Below are 23,682 nucleotides of genomic sequence, written 5' to 3'. Positions count from 1 at the left end.
GAAATTTATCCCTTTTCTGTAACTGAGTGAACTCCAGAGTGCATTTTTATTTTACTTACAGTTGTTCTGTAAAATCGTACTGTGTACTTTGTATACTCTTGTCAATAATTGATTTAATGCATTTTATTGATTAGCTTTAAACCTTTTCATTACTACCCATTTTGCATAGAGGCTAATATGCAGAGCAACCTAAAAAAAGGTATTACCCACCTATCACTTGGTCCCTGACTACGTACTATAACAGTCTCTTCAGAATCAGTGTTTCTTGAAGGAAATGCAAAGGATTACAAAAAACAGGGGACATGAAGAGTTACTGAATATAGAACTTTAGAGATCATTCCAGTAACAGTGGCGTAGTAATAATTTCTTTCTCAAACTTGGGTACTGTAAAAACTGTAGGATCCTAACAGTTCAGTCTTGTAAAGCTACCTAGTGTTACATATCTGCAAAGTTCTGCAGTTTACCGAAATCTTTATTTCATTATACTCTCTGAAAATTGCATATTTTGAATGTGATTAGATTGATCCCATTAACCTTACAGTGTCATTGGTTAGCTTTTCCTATTTGCCCCAGGAATTAATTCTCAATTTTTTAATGAAAATTGCTTGGTGAAATTTGTGCTAGATTGTTTTTTTTCTCCTCTGTTGTTTTCATTAACGTTGTTGTTTTAATTGCAAGAAAATGTTTAATATGGCTTTATGTCCCTTACTCAGTTGTTTTTGTTGAAAGTTGTCCTTGCAGAATGAACTGACACCCAATAAATAGGCCCAGATGTAGCAACAAAAATTAATAGCAAATGCAACTTTTGGAGTGAATGACATTGGCCTGGACCAAATGTAGTATAATCGTTGTTGTTTTAAAGGTTTCTTTCTGAACAGTGTTATAGAAACTCTAGGTTTTGGATACATACATTCTGATGAGTTCCTAAAGCATTCACACATAAGGTATTTAATGATGGATAACATTTTCCCGAGGTGAAGAGCAGTACTTGGACTTTTTTTTTTTTGTTATTTTCCCCTTAAGTATGTATATTCTGAAAATCTAGAAATGACAAAATGTTGCCATGGTTAAATGATGCTGGATTTTTGTAGCATATTATGCTGTTGTTGTTTGGAGTAAACTACAAAGCAGAAATGATGCAAACGTCACTCACTGACTGGACCTATGGCAATCATATAAAGTGATTTCTCCAGATACTTCATGGGTATTTATACTGGGAAACTCTGTAACTTTCTGTTTGGTCACTACATCTAACTTTAATCTATGCTGAATTATACTTCTCAATAAAAGACTCAGAAGTGATTACAAAAAGTAAGATAAAATTCTATAATAGTTATTTTACAACAGTGTCATAAACATGGGAAGTAACTTACTGTCATAAAGCTGTTTGAGATGAGAAAATAATTCTACAATGCTGTTTCTAATGAATTACATGTTTTCTTGGTGGTCGTTGTTTTGGTGGTTTGTTTGGTTTTTTTCAAAACAGAACTGTAGATGTATTGTTACAACTGATGGCACCCATATGTATTTTATGTTTCTACATATTATCAGGATATTACACAGGGTGATGATAGTTATTTTTCTTTTTTTTAAAAAACCAACAAACAAAAATAATAAAGTTTTTTCCAAGATACAGGGGATCCACAGGTTTATTATGTTTAACTACAGAACGTACAGGGTGAAATGCTTTAGCAAATCTGTAGTGTTCAGAAAAACACATATCATTAATGCTGCAAGTCTGCACATGGCACAATGAATCCAAATTTATGAAAATGTAACATTCTTCTAGAATTCATAAATCAGTAGCTTAATCAAAATCAAGCTGGTAGGAAACTCCTCCCTCCCCCCCCCAACCCACCCACCCCCCAACTCTTCAACAGATACCCACACACAAAGAGGGAGAAAAAGTCCTCAAGAAAGAGGACTTTTGACAGTGTGTAAGTAATTAGTAATTTTGTCAATAAGTGTTTTTTTAAAAAAAAAAATAACTTTTGGTAAACTTTTAAAATTATGGTCTTGGCACAAATTTGTATTTACATTTATGTGAGAAGCTGGAATGGTTAAGTAGTTCTGATTGCATCTAAAAATTGCATTGTATGTCATAATTGAAATAGAATTCTCTTTCACTTATTCTAGAAAAGAGAATGAGGTGAAAAGTATATACATAAATCCAATGGATATGAAGAATATAATTTGTCTAATAAGCAGTGTTGTGGTTTAACCCCAGCCAACAGCTAAATCCTATGCAGCTGCTCACTCAGTTATCCCCCACACTCCCGCAGTGGGAGGGGGAAGACAACCAGAAAAAAGTAAGACCTGTGGGTTGAGATAAGAATAGTATAATGGAAAAAAGTTAAAAAAAATAACAATAATATTAATTGTAATGAAGGAGAGAGAGAAAGAGAGGAATAAAACCTAAGGGAAAAAGAAACAAGTGATGCATAATACAGTTGCTCATCACCCGCTGATCAATGCCCAGACAGACCCCGAGCACCAGTCAGCCCCCCCCCGGCCACCTTTCCCCAGTTTACATACTGAGCATGACGTTCTATGGTATGGAACAACCCTTTGGCTATTTTGGGTCAGCTGTCCTGGCTCCGCTCCCTTTTAGCTGCCTGTGCACCTGCTCACTGGCAGGGCATGGGAAATTTGAAAAGTCCTTGACTTGCTCCTAGGTAGTGCTTACCCTAACTAAAACTTCAGTGTGTTATCAACATTATTCTCTCATACTAAATCCCAAACGCAGCACTGTACCAACCACCAAGAAGAAAATTAATTCTGTTGCAGCCAAAACCAGGACAGAAAGATGCTAAAATAAGGACCGATTTTCCTTCGCTTGCCCATGAGGTAGTTCCTTGATAATCCTCCAGGTCTTTGGATGGCTTCAAGTGAACCAGAATAATAATTCAGATTTGACTTCAGTTGAGTTATTTGACAAATGCAACTCACCATTTTTAGTAAATGCTACTGTTGAGAAGTTGTACATGGAGAGAAAAAAGGCATAGTCTTTTGAATATTTTGAGTAGGTCCTCGGGGCTCCAGAGGCACACTGCTGTTACATAAATACAATCGTGCTTATTTTCAAAGCATACTCACTTGGGCACATTAAAAAAACAATAAAATATAAGTTCAATAAATAGGCTCCAAACCCAAAAATATTTTGCAAATAAGCAGAGCAATTCAAGTATAATTTGCAGAGCGTTTTATCAAGATGTGAAGGTTTTACTCTTTCCATTTTATAGTTGAGACTAACGCCTGTCGCTGTTAATGCTGCAGGTAAGATCCAGGCAGGAAATGAGATGAAAAGCTGAGCTGAGGTTTTTACATCCACGTTGTTGTGTCATCCCTGTTTTGAAAAAGTGCTGTTTCATTCTGGATATGCTGTTCTTTGCTGATCTTAAGGGAGTACCAAAACTAGGTAAGACTTTCTACTAACAGAAAACGAAATTACAACCAGAAATTTTAGCATGGGCAAAACTTCAAGGGTATTGAATCTCCACAAAAAAAAAAAAAAAAAGCCAAAACACCACAACAAAAAAAACCCCCAAAACCCAACCAAAACATCCAAATCAGAAAAGACTGTCTATGCTATCTATTTGGTAAAAAACAAACAAACAAAAAAAAAAACACACAAAACACAACTGTTCTTTTTAATATATTATTTATTTACATTCCAACTTTGATTAGTGCACTGAAACAGCACATAATGTATAACTTTCTGTGATGTTTGAATTATCCCCTTTTAACAGAACAGTACACTTCTTGGAACTGGATGGGATCTTTAATTCTTGCAGATTCCATTGGATGTTCTTATCAGTCCAGATTTCATTTTTGCTACATGGCAGTTGTGCTGTATTGTGAATGGTTTCATCATAATTATTTCTTCCTCAGAGTAAATGTTGAGTTTGTCGTAATTGCAGAATTATCATATTTTGTCTTCAGTAAAGTGCCTGTCTTAACATATTGAGCCTTAGGATAAAAATACCTACGTAATAGAAGACAACTACTGTAGAAAAGCAATGCTAGGCTATCAGTGGGTCAACAAATTATACTGAAACTAATACCACCAAAAGTGATATGGGGAGTATGAACTGAAAAAGTGGATCAAAAAAAAAAATTAGTGCTAAAAACATGAAATTGAAAGGTGTTTTAACATTTACTTTGTAATGCCCATTTCTACAGACTTCATGAGGAGAGAATTAGACACAGAATAAATACAGGTTTAACTTAACGTGTTTTAGATCATGTTATTTTTCCTTAAGTAATTCAATGGATATCACAAAATTGAACAGATTGGAAAATATCCCAGTTTACTTCAGAGTGACTAAAGTCTAGATATTCAGCAAAAGAAATTCAGTCTCCAAAATTGTACTTTCTAATGAAATGACTGAATTTATTTTAAGACATGATCAAAATTAGAAATTGAAATATGAAGTTTTTGATAGGAAGTTCCTTCAGGTGATCAATGCACAGTAATGTTTAGTAGTTGGAATAAGGACCAACTTAAAAGTAAGACCTGAGTTCTTATTCACAATATTTTTATGGGCAAATCTCCAAATTTCAGTTCTGTTTTGAAAGATGGCCACATATTAATGACACCTTTTTATTCAGATGATAGTATGTAGTCAGTCATTATTTTCACAGAAGATAAAGTTCATCACTATGACTCAAAATATCTGAGAACTCAGGTGAATTCTGTGCTTTGTTATTACTGACATCACTTATTCCATTAAAGCCCTACTTAATAGTATAAGGGATTCCAAGGATATCAGTAGGACCTCACGCTGGACCACAAGACTTCCATCTCTTAACTAGCTTATATCGGTGAAACCTAAAGTACAAGAAAAGCTTTTAAAAAATCAGTCCATAGTGTTTGGGCTTGCTTTCGTTGGTTATGTTTTCATCTACAGTTGGTTACTAAAATTTGCTCACGTTATAAATGTAAGAGAGTTTTCTGCTGGCTAATTACCCAGCCCTCTAATGGAAAATTTAGTGTAAAGATAAGGTTTACATTACTTGCATGATTTTCACACATATATCTACATAAAGGATGCATGTTTCGGTCTGTTTTGCATAAAAGCAGCAGCACTATGGTAAAGCATTTCAGATTGCTGCTATATTCACTTGTGTATATTGGTAATATTTCTGAAATTTAGACATAAATTTACATTAATTTTGATAGAGTGTGGTAAGAGCATTTTTACCCTGGATGCAAGGAAGAGATGGAAGAAGGGACAGTCTAATTGTCAAAATCATTGAAGGAGCAGCTGCTGGTTAGTTACTAGCTAAGAGTAGCTGTGGCTATGTGACTGAAATGCAGATGGGTCATGTTTGCAGCTGATGCTCTGATGATCTTTAATGTATCTTCTTTCTTGGCCCATTCACTCTGCATTAAATGTATAATCATACCCAAGTTAAGCATGTTGATGCTTTGCTAGAAGTCAAATTGGGTATATACTAAGATTTACCAATTTTTAAACATTTTATACTTTTAACAATTTTTTCAGTTGTTCAGGTTATATTATTGTGTCATCTGTCTTATGTAGGTGATATCTGTGAGCGTGTTTTCTTTAGAAATGTTCCAATCTACCCATTTGACATCAGATCAGGTATTAAAATCTAGAGGTGTCCAAGTTTTGGCTTTTCAGATAAAATCTTGTCAGTAATCCAGAGGGTGAAATTATAGAAGAGAATGATTTATTATCTTTTCCTGCTGTTCAGGTTCCTAGGAATCTTTTTTCGAATCATTTGATTATAGTTGCTAAATAGAGTTGCTGAAGATGCACTGTAAGAAGCACTAGAAAAATCCAAAGCACAGAATTCCTGAAGATACAAAGAGCACACAGCTAAATATAGTCTCTTTGGATCAAAGAAAAAAAAAGAACTCTTGTTGCAGTCTTGACTTAACTGCTGTCCTCATGTGATTAACAGCTAAATCTTTCATTTGGCAAAACATGCCTGTGTGTTTGTATAATCATTGAAATACAGTTCTGTGTGTCTGTATCTGAAACTTGTAATGCTGCTTTATCACTAGAATTAATTTCATCTGATGTATGTAGACTTTATATATTTTAATGCAGGCAAGTGTTGTTTCTTCTGCACGTGTCATTCATCATCTGCTCTGACTCTGACCATAATGAAGTCTCCCATCATAAAGCAGTGTGATAGAGGCATAAATATAACGTAATAACAGCGTGATTTAACAGCATGAATCAACAGTGGATTGTTGTAGCTTTCCAAATCCGTACTGCAACTTCGCATCTCAACAGAATATTAGAAAGTAAATGAGGTAGCATTAGGGTTGGAGTGGTTCCAGCCATCATAAGTAGACTGGCTTCATGCTTTGCTGGGGCTGCAAGGATGCTGTCTCATCCCATTTCAGTCTTGCTGAGCGCGTTATCATTTCCCTTGTGGCAGCATGATCACTTACCAGTAAGTGATACAATGTAGGTCACTAATGTGAAACTGTAATGAAAGCATTTGACGTTTTATTACCTTTGTTTATGGAAGTGTTTTTTTTTTTACTTTTCAGACAGAAATCCTCTCCAGTTAAAATTATTTTGAATACTTTTAGCTGTTTGGGTAGTCTGAGGTATTTATTTTTTCTTCCATGAAGATTTTGAATCTACAATTACTTTTAGTTAATGTATCTACCACTTGCAGCTTATCAGAACTCTTCTTAGCAATGGGTTTGTTCTTTTCATGGGTAGGCATCATTGTACACTTGAGAGTGCTGTCCAAAGGCTTTTCCTAATTTTCAGGAAGACCGTGGATAGGGAAGCTCTAACGTATCAGAGGATAATACTGTAAAGAGACTGGTTTTCTAGTCCACAAAGTGTCCAGCTAACAATAATAATATTTATTATTGCCTGAAAAAATACCTTTATCTTTATTTTCCTTTATGGATTTTGATGACAAGCTTGTAACATGTAAGTTCTTCCTGTGATGACAATTTTTGTTGATCTGTCTCAGAAGACCCTGTGGGAAGAAAAATACTATGTTCATGAAGGTAATAAAGGTATAGTTTTAATTACAAGTATTAAATTCTATCCATTTTACTTAGTATTTTTCTAATAATTATTATTTATCTAGTTACATATCCAGTTTTCTTACAGTCAGTTAAGAAAAACATATGAAACTTCCTTTCTGTAGTGTCATTCCTAACAGCTTCTTTTCTATCTTTATTCCTGAAAAGTGAAACTATACTAGATAACAGACCAGACAGTGAAACTGGATTTTATTCTTTGGTGATATTATGTATTTAGTTGATAGATGTAAATGTGCAAGATAATAATTTCATACTGTGGTTATTATTTTCTTTTTATTTTTAGATAGCATTGAACAGTATCAACAGAACATAATATGACATCCTACCAGGAGGACTAAAAAATATTTTTTAGCTAATCGTGTTCACAAGGAGGTTTGTCTAGTGAACTTCTGTGGGAATCAGTAATTGGTATGATGCTATTCAGCATTTCCATTAATAAAACACCGGATAATAAAAATCTGTGGATGACACAGATTTACCATTCTGGCAAAGTGAAGAGAGGGGAGCAGTTACATAAACCAGTCTCGAATCACTTGTTCAGTTAACCTCTTCATGCAAGCTGTATGTTGATATGGTGAAATGAAAAATTTTTGCAAATACAGGATAAGGAGAATAGGTCATGTCTCTGGAGTGAGGGACTGTAGCCTGGGATGCATGGCTTCTGAAAATATCCTCAGGGGCATTGCTGGCAGCTCACTCAATATATGAGTTCCCATAATGATGCTGTGGCACATGGAGGTAATTGGATCCTTAAATTAATAAATACAAGAGCTTGTTTTGCCTTTTGGAGGTTTGTTTGGTTTTGGGTGTGTTTTTTTGTTGTTGGTTTTGTTGTTTGGGGTTTTTTGTTGTTTTTTTTTTTTCAAATTGTAGAATCGTTGAATGGTTTGGGTTGGAAGGGACCTTAAAGCTCACCTAGTTCCAGCCCCACTACCATGGACAGGGACACCTGCCACCAGACCAGGTTGCTCAAAGCCTCATCCGACCTGGCCCTGGAATTGCATCCAGTAATATTGCATCCAGTTCTGCTGTCTGAAGTCAAAGACAGAGAGGATGACTGAAGTGCTTAAGATGTTGAATTTGTCAAAAGTAAAACCAATAGTTGAATTGATGAATATATGAGAAATTGGATATGAAAAAAAATCCTAACTCACTAACAAAATAAGTAATGAATTTCTGCAGCTCTTAAGGTTTTCAAATTGATGTTTTTCCTGAAAGGAGAAAAAAAAAAAAAAAAGGTTCAGGTTTAGTTCCTAGTATCTACACAAGAGGTCAGACCAAGATAAGTTATGATCCTTCCTGGCTTTAACATCTATGCCTCTAGGAATCGGCCCAGAATTTCTGTTGTGTATCTGACACATAATACTCCCACTGACATACATGGTTGCTATCGTGTATAGATACAGAAAACATCTGAAGTTCTCACAGTTGTTGAAACAGACAGTGAATTGGCCTTAGAGTACAATTTTGAAATAGCAGTTGTCGTTTCTAAAATATGTATAATGTTTTTGCCTTCATGCAGTTACCTCTTAAACATTTTGATGTCTGGCTATGTGATATGCAGTTACCTGTACTGACTAAGCAGCACACTGTTAGAACCACATTGCTATCATAAAATATAAGTCTAAATTTGGATCCCTGTGTACCCTAGTTGCAGAGAAAAAGCACAATTTTGTTTAAAAAAAAAAAGCTGCAATAGTTGTTGAGTAATCACTGCTTTTTTCATTATTATTTTTTAATTTTTGTCACCATGTCCAAGTACATAATTGAACTCTAAAACAAAGTTACTTTTGTTCTGACAGTAGGTTGTGTCTTTCCTTATCTTGGAAGCCTATATGAGGTAACAGGAAATGCATCTGATTTCTGTTCAGAGCTTTACAGTTCTAAGGATGCTGAGAGGGTACTCCGCAGAGGTCCAGCAATGCATTTTGCAGGCGGGGAGGAACACCTTGCAAGATTAGGGGCCCCTCTTATCTGCGCGAGTTGTCAGTTGGGTTTGGTCTGCTTGCTGCTAAAGGAAGGGAAGGATGTGATGCAGGGAGGGTATAATCCGGAGAGATTTCCCGAAGGCCTTGCTTTATGGCTGTATTTTACAGAGGTGCTGTTACTATCCAAGTTTTAAATCAAATCTTCCACACAATGACAATCCGATTTTACTGTCCTGTAAGTTTCCAGAAAAAGCACTTTATGATAACTGTAAGTTATTTTTCTCTCATCAACAAATGTTTTTATTTATTTTCAGTAAATACCACAAAGGGATCTCTGTGTTTTCTCCATTTCAATATAAAAAGGATTTTCTGAAACAAAGGAAAAAAAAAATCCTGCTCTTCCTGAGCAATTTAAGTGACCTGCTAAACTAAATGCACTGGCAGGGTTTCCATTTAGTTGGTAATTCACAGCTGTCACTGGAGACATCTCTCTACAAAGAAAACTGTTTTCTTTCCATGTTTATTTCTTCAGCAGAAACTGCTGCATAACAATGTCAATTATTGGCCTTATCAGTGTGTAACCCTGGAGAAGACTAAAATCACAGGAGCCTGTACACTTGACTACCAAACTCAATCAAAACTACCGATAAGAGAACAAAGAGAAACTAAAAGCTTTTGGAGTATGAGCTGAATAATAGGATGAAGTGACATATGCCCTTCTTTGAGACAAGCAGATGGAGAAGGATTAATTTTCTTTCTTGCAATCTTCTGTGCTCTCCTATGGTTTCCTAAATGCTGGTGCATGTAGATTTTGCTATCTTACAACAAAATTGTCTCATTGCAACTGCAAGACAGTAAAAATAACAAGAATTAAAATGCCTATTGTTTTGTCATGTACTTGTAAACAAATTGGATTTAAAATTCTTCCAGAAATGCCGTTACAGCAGATTTATTATTGCCATCATAGCCTCCTAGCTAGCTCTTTCAGCTGCCATAAAGAGCAAGATCTTTATACATGACAAGTCGTTTGCTCTCTATAGTGTTTTCTACAATAGACATCCCTTTGCAAATATAGTAGGAGCTCCCATTTATCCCATACTAATTTGTTTTCTGCAAAGTAGCATTTGCTTGCTGTTAGCTGAGTGAATAGCAATGGTCGCATCCAGTCCTCAGGAACTGATTCACTAAAGCTTTGTGTTAATTCTTTTTCATCGCGCTTCTTACACATGTGCGTAGTTTCAGGTGCTGATCTGCATAGGGCAACAGGCTAAACGGGGACATTTGAAATCCTTAATAGCTGCTGTTCTCTACCACATCCTTTCTTAAAGATTGCTGCCCCGAGAAAAGAGAGCATGGAGCTGCCTCTGAATTGCCAGCTTGCGGGCAGGCCTGTTAAAACAAACCGAAATTGCCACCAGCAACATACCTGTGAAAGCTATATTTCATGTAGTTGATGTCTTTATTCTTTCCTGTGAGAAACAGCAGTATCTTCCAAGCTGTGCAATAGTTTCTTCTCTTGGAGATTGCTGTGATAAATATGGGAATTCCTCCTCTCATCTGCCTGCTAAGGAACAGGTGAGGGATGTAGTCACCGTGGGCAAACCAGCCCATCAAACACTTACGTTATACCATGTAATGCGCCACTGAGGTATTTTTCCACTAGAACTGTTACTGCAGTTTTGGCCAAACCCTTAAACATCATTTGGTCATTTTCATTTATTTAAACAAAATGGTATTTGATCCACAAGGTATGTTTTTATAAAAGATATAATTTTGTCATGCTACAATAATTGCTATGGAAACAGTATTTCTCTCTCCATATTGTTTTTGCTATCTTTTTAGTAAGGTTTGTCCTTACATAGTAGAAAATTAAGGATTTTTACTTGCTTGATCTTTGGTGACCGATCTGGAGCTGCTCTGCAGTTGTCAGAGTGCTCCTTGGCCAGACCACTCTGCTGGGCATTGATACCATGACAGGGGCCACTGCTTTCAACATGCAGATTTTTGTGAAGTTTTAGAGAGTAAACTTGTTTATTTCATTACATATATGGACTAGGATTACCAAGAGCTACTCATGGGCTAAATTCTTTTAGGACTTTAATCTTCCAAATCTTAAAAATCAGCAGTCAGAAAAGGTTAACCCAGCGCATTGTCACCCACTGTACTGAAAAGACATTCAGTTCTCTGTGTCTGTGTCTGGAGGCTGTTGGTTTGTAGATAAGCAAAGAATAAATCCTGTATTCAGCTGTTGGTTTGCAAACTCTTTGCCACGGAAGTTGAGGCGTTCATCATCTTATATAGAAATTTGATCTCAAGTTCTGGCTGACTGAAGCTGAAGTTGTAGGTTTCTATTTCTATCAGTATAGTGGTATGTAAGAAAGGTGATTAAATAGTATATAAATAAAATGTGTTAGTATTGTAATTGTCTAAGAACTCTAGGGCCTTAGGATATTTGTATGTACCTTAGAGCTTCCATGTACTCCATTTAGAATTATTATTTTTCCGTAGTCCCAGTAATATATTCTTTGTCTATATGCTTTTGAAAAACTGCATCTCTCTGGGACTTGCATGAGAATTATGTGTTTGTTTTTATGTAATCTCTTCAGAATTATGTTTACAAAAACAACAATAGACTGGGAAATGAAGAACTGGCCCTAGCAGAGAGAATTAAAAGAATGTGGCTTATTTAACCTTGTAAAACAAAGCTTGAGAGGGAGTATGATTATCTTCTAGAATGCATTTGAATTGCTTTGTAATGAGGGTAAAGATTTGAGTCAGAACATAATTTTGGTGAAAGATCCAAAGGATATAAATTGTTCCATTTTGATTTATAAACAATTAGGTAAAGCGACTTCTATGTAAAATATCAGGAGGTAAAAAGCAGTGTATATTTTCTGACAAAGCTTGATATATTTATGTTATTGTGTGATACAGTAAGATTAATTCTGATTTCTGTTTCTTCTTGTCCCCAAACAGACTGAAAAATGTCTTGAGCACAGTTGTTAATTATCTTGCTTACATAGTATTTATGCTGTTTCAGAATATTTTTATTTTTTAGCTTGTTGTGTACAATTGAATTATATTGTGTTAATTTGAATTAATGTCTCAGCCTGTCTGTCTGTTGAAGCACTTTTGGAACTTTTTGCCAGCTGAAGCATCATTTCTTCTAAGAGGTACAAAGGAAATGCAGTTCCATATATTTTTCTCCTAAGGCATCAAGGAACAGATAGAGATTGGGGGGTGGGTGGGGGGATGTTGTTGGTTTTGTACGTTGAGAGAACCTGTGTGGCTTGGGTGATCCTCTGTCTTGTGCTTTTGTGCCTGCGTGCTTTGCTCATCAAGGAAGCTTAAGCAATTTCTTCATGTGAACAGTGGTGGTGTTCTCAGAGTTGAAGGGACTTTGGGATTAGTAGTTACCGATTTTTGTGAGGATTCTCAGGCTCTTAGAAATTTTCAGTTATCAGATTCCCTGCTGATGTAGAGACATAGGACTGGGCAGGCTCTTTATCTGTCCTTCAACTGCGATTTTTTCACGAAGGTGGTTTGGTTCTTCTCTTCTGCCGTCAGCTCATTGGTTCTCTGTATTCATGTCCTTAAGTCTGTTAGAGGTGCACAAACACTTTGTGGGTTTTGACACGGCAAAAGTGGGGAACGTTTCTTTATTATTCAGAATAAAACACCTTTATATGGCTTCATGTGGTGTGGGAGATTGAGCAACATAAGAGAAATGGCCTCTTTCAGTCCTGTATCCATAGAGTACAAAAATATTCCATTTGAATTATGTTTAGGAACTTTTTTTACTTCTAAAAATACACTAGTTTAAGTAGCTGCTGCATTGTGACATATTTATTGAATGTAAAAGTTATATATCTCAGACCGTACTAAAGTTATATGTACAGGTAATTTTGCATCAGCAATCCTTAATATATGTTTTCTCTAAAACAAGATTTTATTCAGAACCATTTACAGTGTGAAACACCTTTTTTGTCAAAACATACTAATTGCTTTAAGTCTGAAATATATAAAATTTTGATACACTCTTCTCCCTGTGATTCATTATATTGGTATTTTATGATTGTCTGTCTTTTTTGCTGAGCTTTTAGCTATTATACTACAGTGTTAAAATTTAAGTCATTGTAGAGAGGGGCATATGTGTGAATTTGAAGCTGTACAAACTGTTCCACTTAAAATGCATTGCCAAATTATGGTCAGGAAAACCAAACCAAGAAGAGTGGGTAGCATATGGACTTTATGGAGAGACAGAATTGTAAATTTTCTGTTGCAATCTGCTGTACAAATATTTTGATGTTGCTTGACTACAGAAAAAAATGATAGAATATAGTAACTTACTCATTAGAAATTCATTTCAGAAATGAAATTCTGCCATAATTGCTGCAGTCTTAGTTGGTACAGCAGTTTCTATGATTGGGTGGTGTTTGTTTTCATATTTTAATAGAATGACTTCTGATCTTTGACTTTTTGTACTCTGGCTATTTCCCTTTTTTCCTTTATTTGATGCTTTTTGCATAGAGCTAGTGACAAGTGATGTACTTGAGCTTTTACTATTAATTTGCTAAGATTTATATTTTGGTGCATAAGAAGTACACATATCTCCAAATACCAAAAAATATAGCAATATTTCATAGAACAATATGGCAAAAAGAATAATCTGAGTGCTTCAGGACCATTCTGCTCCGTGCTGTAGCAATTGGAGTACTAAGAAATCTTCTTGGATGCTTCCTGAGATACTTAATTTTCATATGAGATTTTTAAAATGCAAGTTCTGTTTTCTGTAGTTTAAATGTAAGGAAGAACTTAAGACTGGTTTTATTTGACCGGCTGATTTAAGTATGAATTTATATCAGTGTTCGAATAAGATGACTTCCTTTTCTTTCTTGGGTATTTAATATTCTGTGTCGTTACCTTAACTTCTTTTTCAGATGCCTGTAATTTTGAAGCATTTTGAGGCAGTTAAAAAGGTATTACAAAAATAAGGTGTTTGTTTATGGAGTTGAACATCTGTTAGGTTCTGTGGTAAAGCTTGCTTTGTTTTTAAGCCTATGTTCTTAACCTTGCCTTATAAATTTGTACGTCATAACCTGTAGATAGTAAGTTTTGTTAAGAAAAAGATCTAACGTGCAAATTTGTTTCCTGCTTTAAGATGTAGGGATGGGGATTACTTGTGGTTTGGGGCTTTGTTTTCGTTTGAGGACAAGGACATAAGGCTACCTACAATATCAGCTAAGGTGTGGTCCTTTAATGTACTTCTAAACGATATTAATTTATATATTTTCATAGCCATGTAAATGAAGATGGAAATCTTCTTTTCAGCTAAGTGAGCATAGCTTCTCTGACATGGTTCTTTAGAACCACATATATTATGATTAACAATTAAGGTTGCTAATGACTTGTATAAGAGATCCATACTGGATGAAACAGGACTTTAATTGCTGTTTTAGTGGTTTTAATATGCTGAGTCCAGGAATCTTTTTCAGAAGTCATGAAAAGAAAAACATGAAAGGGAAACGATAATGCCATCAACTTCTCATAAGCTTTCATTTTCAGAATGTTAAGGTGTGTTTCTATGAAGTTCGCCTTAGGAACCTGAAATTAATTATAAGAATAGTATATTTCTGTATGTTTTCAGAAGATTAATTGGAGATCGTTCAGTTGAAACGAAGAATAAAAAAATTCTACTTGAATCAAGGAATAAAAAGAATATATGGTTGTTGAAGATCACTATGCACTTGAGTTGCTGAATGTAAGCTGGTAGGAAAAATTAACCTTTAGCCTATTTAGATATGTTTTTCACAGCATCCTTTTTTACATACAACAAGCCTAGTTAGAACTCTGAATAACCTTTTTTTCTGTAGTTGGTTTCATACTGTTCTGAGCTCAGTATGCTGTGGTCTGATGATTAAGATGTCATGGAGTACGAAAGAAAGCAGAATTAAGATAAATAATCATTATTGTTTAATAGGCAATTCTTTGGAAAGAATTAGTAACCCTTCCAAGAAATTCTAGATGCATAATTTAGGTAATGTGCAATAGAGAAACGTACAATAAAAAGTCAAATTTAGGATTGAATTTACAAAGTTGAACGTTCAGTATTTCAACAGATATTGGGGTTGGGTTTTTTTGATTTGGTGCTTTTTCCTCTAAATTGTCACAGGACAGGATATGAACTTTCACATTCAAGGTGGGAATTCTAGAGTGACACTGATTTATGACTTGTCAAGAACATATCTCTCCTAAATCCTTCAGACTGTGTCCAGTACAGGCTTAAAGGCACTGCAGGCTCCTAACACTTAGCATAGATAAACCAGTTGTTTCCCCATCTTCTGCTTATCAAAGTTTAGGTTTACCCATCGTCTTTGAAATTACAAGAACAAGGAGGGCATTACTGTGTCCAGGACCCAGGCTGGACTGTTGGTGCTATCTCAGCCATCGCTGCCTACCCTTGCGTGTGCCCTGTGGCACGGAGCTTGCCATGCTCAGGTAGCAATGCAGGTGTTCAGCTCCACCACTGAAGGATCCAGGTCCACTTACACCTCTTAACCTGTATCTGCAGCAGGGATTTCTTAAGCTGCAGTAGATGACCTGTTCTTCCTATCTCTTTAACGTTATTTTTTTGAAATCTTAGTTTTCTTAATTCCAGCTGTGCCCAATAGGAAAGAAACGTTTTCTCTGACTCCAAGACATAGGTAATTAATAAGATGCACAGCACTCCAGAAATACAGCTCATTATTTGCAACTCCATGTGGCAGGTTAGGGCAGCTGGAGAAATAAGAAGTGGCAGCAGTGTAGGAAATATTGCTGAGCACATTGAAAGAGGAAAAACGGTACTCAAGAAAGAAAAGGGAACTCGTCTCAGGACTAGAGCCCTGTTTGTGGGGTGCAGTAGCTAACAGCGAGGGGCAGAGAGCAGGGAAAGGTACCTCTAAGGCAAGCGACCAAGGTCAGCTGGGCTCTGCAGTGTGTGCTGGACCCGTGCTTCCATGTTACCAGCCAGTGCGTTTGTTACCGCTTCGATAGCGGGCTGCAGGGGGAGGATTTGAACGGAGCTTGGCCAAGTCCCAAAGCAACGGGTATCCTTCATCCTAAATATCTGGGAAGAGGACTAGAGATTGGCATCGCACAGCACGTTACCAGCCTGGCCGCTGCAGCTACTGAGGCGCTCAGGCAGGCAGCAGCTCTGGCACATCTGTCTGTCTGCATCACTGTGCAGCGCAGGGGAGGGACCAAGTCCACGGACAGGATGCCCGCTTGGCACTAGCCACGCATGCCACCCTTTCCGTTCACACTTGACCATCCCAAATACAAGCAAGTGAAAAAGAATGTTGGAAAGGAAATGGGAATGAAATCATTCCTATACTAAGCATTTATCTTGCCTGTATAGTGGTTACATCTGGTTGGAAAAAAAGTTTTTTGAACCACCGTACAGTCCTGGCTCTCTCTGGCACCACATTATACATTTTGCCATAAAAACATTTAGAATGCTTTGTATGTATGCATATGCTTTAGTTCTGTTTTATATTATCTAAAAAGATAAATGGACAGTTTTTCTGGCCATAATTGGTTTCCTCCTTAGCTTGTCTCAATAATTCCTCTAAATGAATTTTAGTAGTATTGCACTTCATTAGTTCTTTAAAAGTAGGTGCTGTGTTCTAAAATTTGAAGCACAACTTCTGAAAGTACAAATAACTCTTGTAAAATAAGCTGTTTAATCACATTGCCAGCATAAATTTTGCGGTGTTTTCTATGTGTGCATAATGTGTAACAGATATAGCTCTTGTTCAAAATATAGCTGTTAGCAATTCCTTATTAAGTAATGAAAGATTATATATAAAGTTAATTTACCTTTCATTTAGTTATATGCAGTCCTGAAGTATAATTTTGAAAAGTTTATGATCATAAAATATAGTAAGTTTGCAAGTTCTGCCTGTCAGTACAAAATAGAGCTGTGGTAGACAAGAAGTACTCGGACTGTAATTACATTGCAGTTAGCAGCAGGAAGGATTAACAATTCCCGTAGAAAAATACTGTGGTTTAGGACTGCCTTTATTTGTTAAATTAATAGACTGGTTCTCAGTTTTGACATTAAAAACTAACTCTATTAATGTCCTCGGTATGTTCAAGTCTGATTTTAACTGTAGTTATTTCCATTTTTTTATTAACTAGAAATAAGAACACTATTCTATTACTGGTTTTAATGTTCTGTTAAGTTTCTTCTGTTAAAAAAAACACACCCTGCAGTTGAACTTTGTCAATAATTCACACAGAAAAAAGGCCAGAACTGAGTTTCCAAAGTAGATTAATTGCTTTGATTATGACAGGAGAGATCTCTGTGCTCTACTTACTGGAATAACATTTTTATGGTTTATTGACTATCAACATGTTACTTGTTACGTAATTGGTTTTGATGTTCCTTCCTTCAAGATCCACATATGGAGTCAGTGTTGGGGTGATGTGACAATAAATAGCATAACAACTATAGATAGCAATTACCAAATAACCAGTATTATTGCCAAATCTTATCCTAAAAGCTGTATTGAATAAAGGGATTATAGTGGACTTCATACTGTAAGGGAATTTGCTAATAAACTGTATTTCAAAACATGATAAAATTTGCTTTCTGTAGCTTCTGGGTTTGGGATTTTTTGAAGATTGATTGAATGGGCTGGAATTTCATTGGCTTACAATCTCAGTGAGGAGAAAGAGGCTGATAACTTGTAATAACTATTAACAATATGAAGGTTTATTAATATTCCATTTTGATTTAGTTTACAAGGAACAGACCTTTAGAGGAAACTGAGGAATACACTGAAGAATAAGGGCTTTAGAAATAGTCTTCTTTTGGAGATATCTGTCTGGTAGTCTGGGATTTTCTTTTACATATATGTATTAGATCTTGTGTGATAAGATTATTTTTTTTCCCTCAAGAATAATTTTGTATCTGATAACAGCCATTGCTTAACAGGCAGTATTACTCCCAAGTTTTATTGCTGTGTTGTTTAAAATACAGACCTCTTACTTTTCGTACTTTTAAAGGTACTTTTATACCACAGTACTTCCAGCAAGTTTACCACTGTCATGTCTTGATTACATGGTGAATAGGCTAGTTCTAGAATACAAGTTCATTTATCTATGGAAAATGATGTTTTGAAAGTACAGGTACTTTAAAAGTACATTCTGTACTTCTACAGAAGTTTAAATGTATTTTATATATTGTAGCATAGTTGAGCACCCTTTGCACCGTTCAGTGATGGAATAGGAAGCAAACATTTTTCACGTAACCCTTTTGAAGGATCCTTCAAAGTGCAATCAGTGGGATCTGACTGTGCCTCACAGCGTAGCACAGAGCTACAATCCTGGAGTTTTGGCCAACAGGACGTAGGTCATATTTGCTGATACCATGTTACTACAATAAAACATACAGCCGATAAAAGCAGGAATCCATCTTTTATGACCTTTTCAAATTGAATTCAAATTATCATTTGAAATTACTTCTATTGATTAATTTGATCTGTATTGCTATCTAATTACTGTTGAAAGAAATTGAACTCTTGTTTGCTGTGCTATATACAAGGCACACCTAGAAAGCAGCAGCACCAGAAGTCACAGATATTCTTCATGTTTGCATGTGAAGAGACTAATTAGGGAAGAGAATCGTAGCACTTCTGCAATGTAGTCAGCCACTTTGCTTTATCTGTAGCCGTCTACCTCTAACCTGCCTGATAAAGAGGCTATAAAAACATTTAAAGTATTAAAAATTAAATGAATATTTTATAGCTGCCTAAAGAGGAAATGTAGGTATTCCTTGTCTTCACACCTAGCACAGGGATATTGGAATGAGCTGGGCAACAGATGCTACAGACTGAAAGTAGGTTGAAGATCTTAAATGTGGAAGTTATATGGGGAATTTTTAAAGAGCCATATGCAAAACAATATGGGAAAACTTCTAGAGCTGGTTGGAATTGGCAAGTATGGAAGATGTATACAGGTGCTAATATCATGTAGGAAATACAGCAAATCTAAAAGAACACTGGGACCTGTTTTAAACCATTTTGGACTTAGAGAGCTCAGAATTAGATTTCTAGTAATTTCTAGTGACTCCAGTACCCACGAGCATTTTGTCTCAATTGCCAGCTATAAAATGGATATACTAACACTATTTACCTCTTAGAAGTCTAATAGCATGGTTCTGATACGTTGCATGTGCGTTCTTTTTTGTCCGAGTACAACTAGGGTCTCCATCCATGACAGGGTGCACCAGTAGTGCTATATTTATACAAGGACAGGTGTCAAAGAATTCACACACTTGGGCAGCGTTGCTTTCTTTCAGATAGCATTTACAGAGCAAGTGAGGCTTTTTCTTTTTAATTTTATTTTTCTCAACGCTAGAAAACATAGTTCATCTACAATTAATAGCTGGTGTCTGAACTTGAAAGAATGATCTTGTATCTGACATTCATAGCAAGTATCTGTGCAAGTTACAGGAAAATCACTAAACCTAATGGGATCGCAGGTTTGTTTGGTGTTACATGGGTGATTGCTTATAAATAATCGCTGTATAAGTGATGCATTGCTATTACACTGGTATCTTTTTCTTTTTTTTTTTTTTTCTCTCTCCATCTAGGAATTGTTAATATTTTTACAAAATTTGCCCACAGTACACTGGGGAAATGAAGAGATTAGCGTACTCCTAGCAGAGGCCTACAGACTGAAGTTTGCATTTGCGGATGCCCCCAATCATTACAAGAAATGAACATAAAGAGCCAGAAATTATTAAGACCAACGTTTTCTGCAGTATTACGGCATCTGTTGTTCTGGTTGTGCTTTCAGCTCATTGCTCTTTCATTTGAATTAAGATGACCATTAAAATTCTGTTAGAATTTGCAGAATGAGAACAGAATACCAAAGAAATGGACAGCGCAGGATATCAAACATTGAATGAATTTAGAAGTGAACTTTTTTGCACAGCATGAAAAATGAGTTCAGAAGTCTATCACATAACTTTCTTCTTTTTTCCCCCTTCTCTAATTAGGAGAACTACAGTCTGACTAATTTCTGTCAAGCAATTTTTATGTGTACCTAAGACTTAAAAGTACTTATGGAATGATTTTGTCATTACTTCAGTGTCACCTGCCATGACTTCTATCAGCCAGTTTTAGTCACTAGAAGTTACTTACTTTGAGTGGAAAAAAAGAACTTTTCATAGTTGTAAAGCCCATATGAGACAGCCAGGCCAGTGTTTCAAGGTCTGGTTATAACTCAGAAGACACTGATAGTCGCACACCATCTGTTGTTTTTCCATGGAATTAGGTTAGAAGACTTCAATAATGTAAGAATATAGAAGGTTGGAATGGAAATTGGTTTCATTTTTCTAAACGTTACTCAGTCTTGCAGGGTGCTGTAGAAGCATTTTAGCCATACAAAGGAGTTACTTAAAGTTCAAGACTCATCTGTAACATGAAAATAAATCCCTTTCTGTGTATTTTAGAGTGTTCTTAAGATATCAAATAAAACAGAAGATCTGGTCTTGTCAAAATAATTAAAGTGTTTCTTTCAAGGCCTTTCAATTTCTCAGCATGAAAGTTCACTTTTAAGAAACATATGAAGAAGCTTGGTTTACAAAGCAAGATATAGTTTTATCTATCTCAGTTGTTGCCTTAGTCTCCATTTCTAGCATGTTAGAAAAGGAAAATTAATATAGCTTTCCAAAGCTTATTTGTTAAACCATTTAATACCTTTTTTTCTGATTATTCAGAGAAAGCAAGAAGATAGTTCTCAGTAACAGTAACTATGTACTCAGATCACTCTCATGTCATTAGCAGAATAAAAATCCTCTATAACTTTATAGAATGAAATTAATGTTTCTTCGTATAGTCATGGGATACTGAATAATTTCTTAAAACACAGTTTAAGTGCACTATTTATTTTCAAGAAATCTTCTCAGATAAGAATTCTGATGTTGCGTTGTTGGATGTAAATAACTCATATTAATTTGTGCCTACCCTACACATATAGGTTATTAAGGGTGAGAGTTGCAATAAGCAATATACTGGAAGCTCAGAATTGTTATTCCTCAGTTCAGTTCTCAAGTTGCACAAAGTTGCACGAAAAATGTAGTGCACTTTTAAGTTTGGGAAATAAAAGATATTGAAGAGGTTTTTTCTTATGACTTGTTATTGGAAGATTATTTTCAAGTTCTTAAAAATACGTAGATACATATTTTGAAGAAAGCTTTCTAGATGTGCTACGTTACATTGCTTGCTTTAGGGGCCTTAGTTCCTGACACTGATGTTAGAATAATAAGGTTGTTTCAGGGTAAATAGAATAAAAATACATTTTTACCAACATGTGATGGAGATCTGTATTGTAAATTCTATGAAAACTTTGGTAGAAGAGAAAAAACTGAACGAATTCAGAAGCAGGACTGTTTGGTGGCTAGGATGCATTTCTGTTCCAGTGGTATCAGCTGGGGGTTTCAGTTGCGATGGATACGAGATCAGGCCTCCTAGATTGCTGCATTTGTGCCTGGAGGGTGTGGTGGGCTGTGTTTCTTAAATGTGCATATACTGTCTTCTGTAACTTCAGTTCATGGTCTACTAATGTATCAAAATTTATGTTTACAAAGAATGTCATATTGTGCCTAACAGAATATCTACCAATAGCAGAATAAAAGAAACCTGAAATTTATGACCGTTTGCTTTAAACTTAGTATTTACAATCATTTGTTAATAGAAATGCGTATTATTGTAATGAGAGAAGACACACAGCATTAAATGTACAATGTTGTAAGGATTTTCTATAATTAACTTTTTTCTATTAAGATGTTATTTAGGTAGTTACATGTAACATGGAAAGTTGACCCAAAGTTGTCTGCTGTCAGATGCTCCTGCATAACATTTATGGGACTGGATATACAAAATTTCCTTCATCGGGTCCACATAAGTTGTCTGCCACGTCTTCCAAATTCAACAGGTACCTCTTACTTCCCTTGGAAGGAAGTATTCCCATTAGAGGTCACATTTACTATTGTGTCTGTGTCAGAAGTTGAATATTGTACTTGAGCACATTGCTTTTTAAGGGTAGTGGGAAGTTTCCTAATATAATAACAACGCTTATTTATGTAGATATAGACTTTTCTGGAAAATATGATATAGATATATAAATAACATTTATATATCTATACAGATAGGAATAGCGTTCAGTAAATAGGAGGCCAACATTTATGTAAAATTTCAAATTTTCAATACTTTAAGATTTACAGAAAGTATTTCATTCTATTTTAAAAAACACACCTTACCTTTAACAATTCTACATCTCAGGTAATGTCATTCCAAACAAAATAATACATAGAAAAAGAAATAACATTATCATTATTACATCCCATGTACTTATTTTTTTCAAAATTCAGGATTCTGAATATTATAAAATTCCTTTCTAATAAATATTTTCTTATGAAGGAGGCATCTTGACACATCGCTAGTGAAACCAGGCAGTAATTTCCTAGAACTCATGTGTAATAATGAAATTGTAGTGTCTAAAATGTGCGTTAAAGAATTTCTGTAATAAAAATTTAAACAAGAATGTACAATATAAAAACATATGACCGCAGAATTTGAAAAATGTAAATAAACAAATTAGTTAACTATGTAAATACATTACCTGGAATAGGATAGAAATGTAAGTTGAAATCTGATGTAACTCTGTAATATGTTATAAGAAATTAGTTTAATTATTTTTTGGCTCAGTTCCTTATGGAAAGACCCATGAATTTAACTTCAGAACTACAGAGCAGAAGTATCTGAAGTTCCATTGTATGCTTCTGACAAATATTACCACTGAGGCAATGGTTAAAACTATAAAAGTGATGAAAGATGAGGAAATAAATGCATATTTATGAAGTGCTATATGGAGTGGAAAGCTTTTTTTATTGTTTTCATCAAGCACATTTCGTACTACATCAAAGCATGTTTTGGTGTGTTTATGTTTTACGGTCTCAGAACCCTGTATCACAAGAGCAAATGCAGTAGCAAAACCTGTCTTCGCAATTACATTTCTGTAACTCTCTGCCCTTGTATCTTGTAGATTTTGCAAGTTAATAAGACAGCTTCCAAAGGTATGTCTCTGTTTAAACCATATACATACAAGGTACTGAGCATTTTCTGCAAAAAGCAGATGAAGATAGATTTGGCACCACAGCAGAATTAAACGGGGGGCCAGATGGAGCAAATCAGGGCAAAGCAAACAGAGGAGGTACAGAATTCTGTATGTCCCTGAAGATGAGGAAGGAGAGAAAGCTTCAGCTCCATGGGGGGGACACAGTAAAAGGTAGTGATGTGCGATGAATAAGATCTGGAAAGGTAAAGATTGTTTTAAGTACATTAACAAGCAAAGAGAGATGTCCTGTACATATAAGAAGCTCAAGGGTAGATCTAGATTAGATATTAGGAAGAAATTCTTTATTGTGGGGCACTGGCACAGGCTGCCCAGAGCAGCTGTGACTGCCCCATCCCTGGCAGTGTTCCAGGCCAGGCTGGATGGGGCTTCGAGCAACCTGGGCTGGTGGCAGGTGTCCCTGCCCACGGCAGGGGGGGGGTGGACTAAGATGAGCTTTAAGGTCCCTTCCAACCCGAACCATTCTGTGAATCTGATACTATGTTTAGTAAGCTGGTGGGAGATGTCCAGTAATCCAGA

General features: G+C 35.6%; 1 protein-coding gene across 2 annotated transcripts in view; it reads left to right on the top strand.

Moving 5' to 3' along the window:
- TBC1D22A (TBC1 domain family member 22A) overlaps positions 1-22,895 on the top strand; it is a 178,618-nt gene extending 155,723 nt beyond the window's left edge. For both annotated transcript variants that reach the window (XM_040594075.1, XM_040594076.1), the window contains one exon: positions 19,616-22,895. In XM_040594075.1, the coding sequence (XP_040450009.1) occupies positions 19,616-19,744 (129 nt within the window). In that variant the 3' untranslated portion in view covers positions 19,745-22,895. The remainder of the gene's footprint in view (positions 1-19,615) is intronic.
- The last annotated feature ends 787 nt before the right edge of the window (positions 22,896-23,682 follow it).

This window comes from Falco naumanni, chromosome 5, assembly GCF_017639655.2.
Source record: "Falco naumanni isolate bFalNau1 chromosome 5, bFalNau1.pat, whole genome shotgun sequence".
Taxonomy (NCBI): Eukaryota; Metazoa; Chordata; class Aves; order Falconiformes; family Falconidae; genus Falco; species Falco naumanni.
The sequence above is the reverse complement of the archived record's forward strand: the minus strand, read 5'-3'. Positions and strand labels throughout refer to the sequence as shown.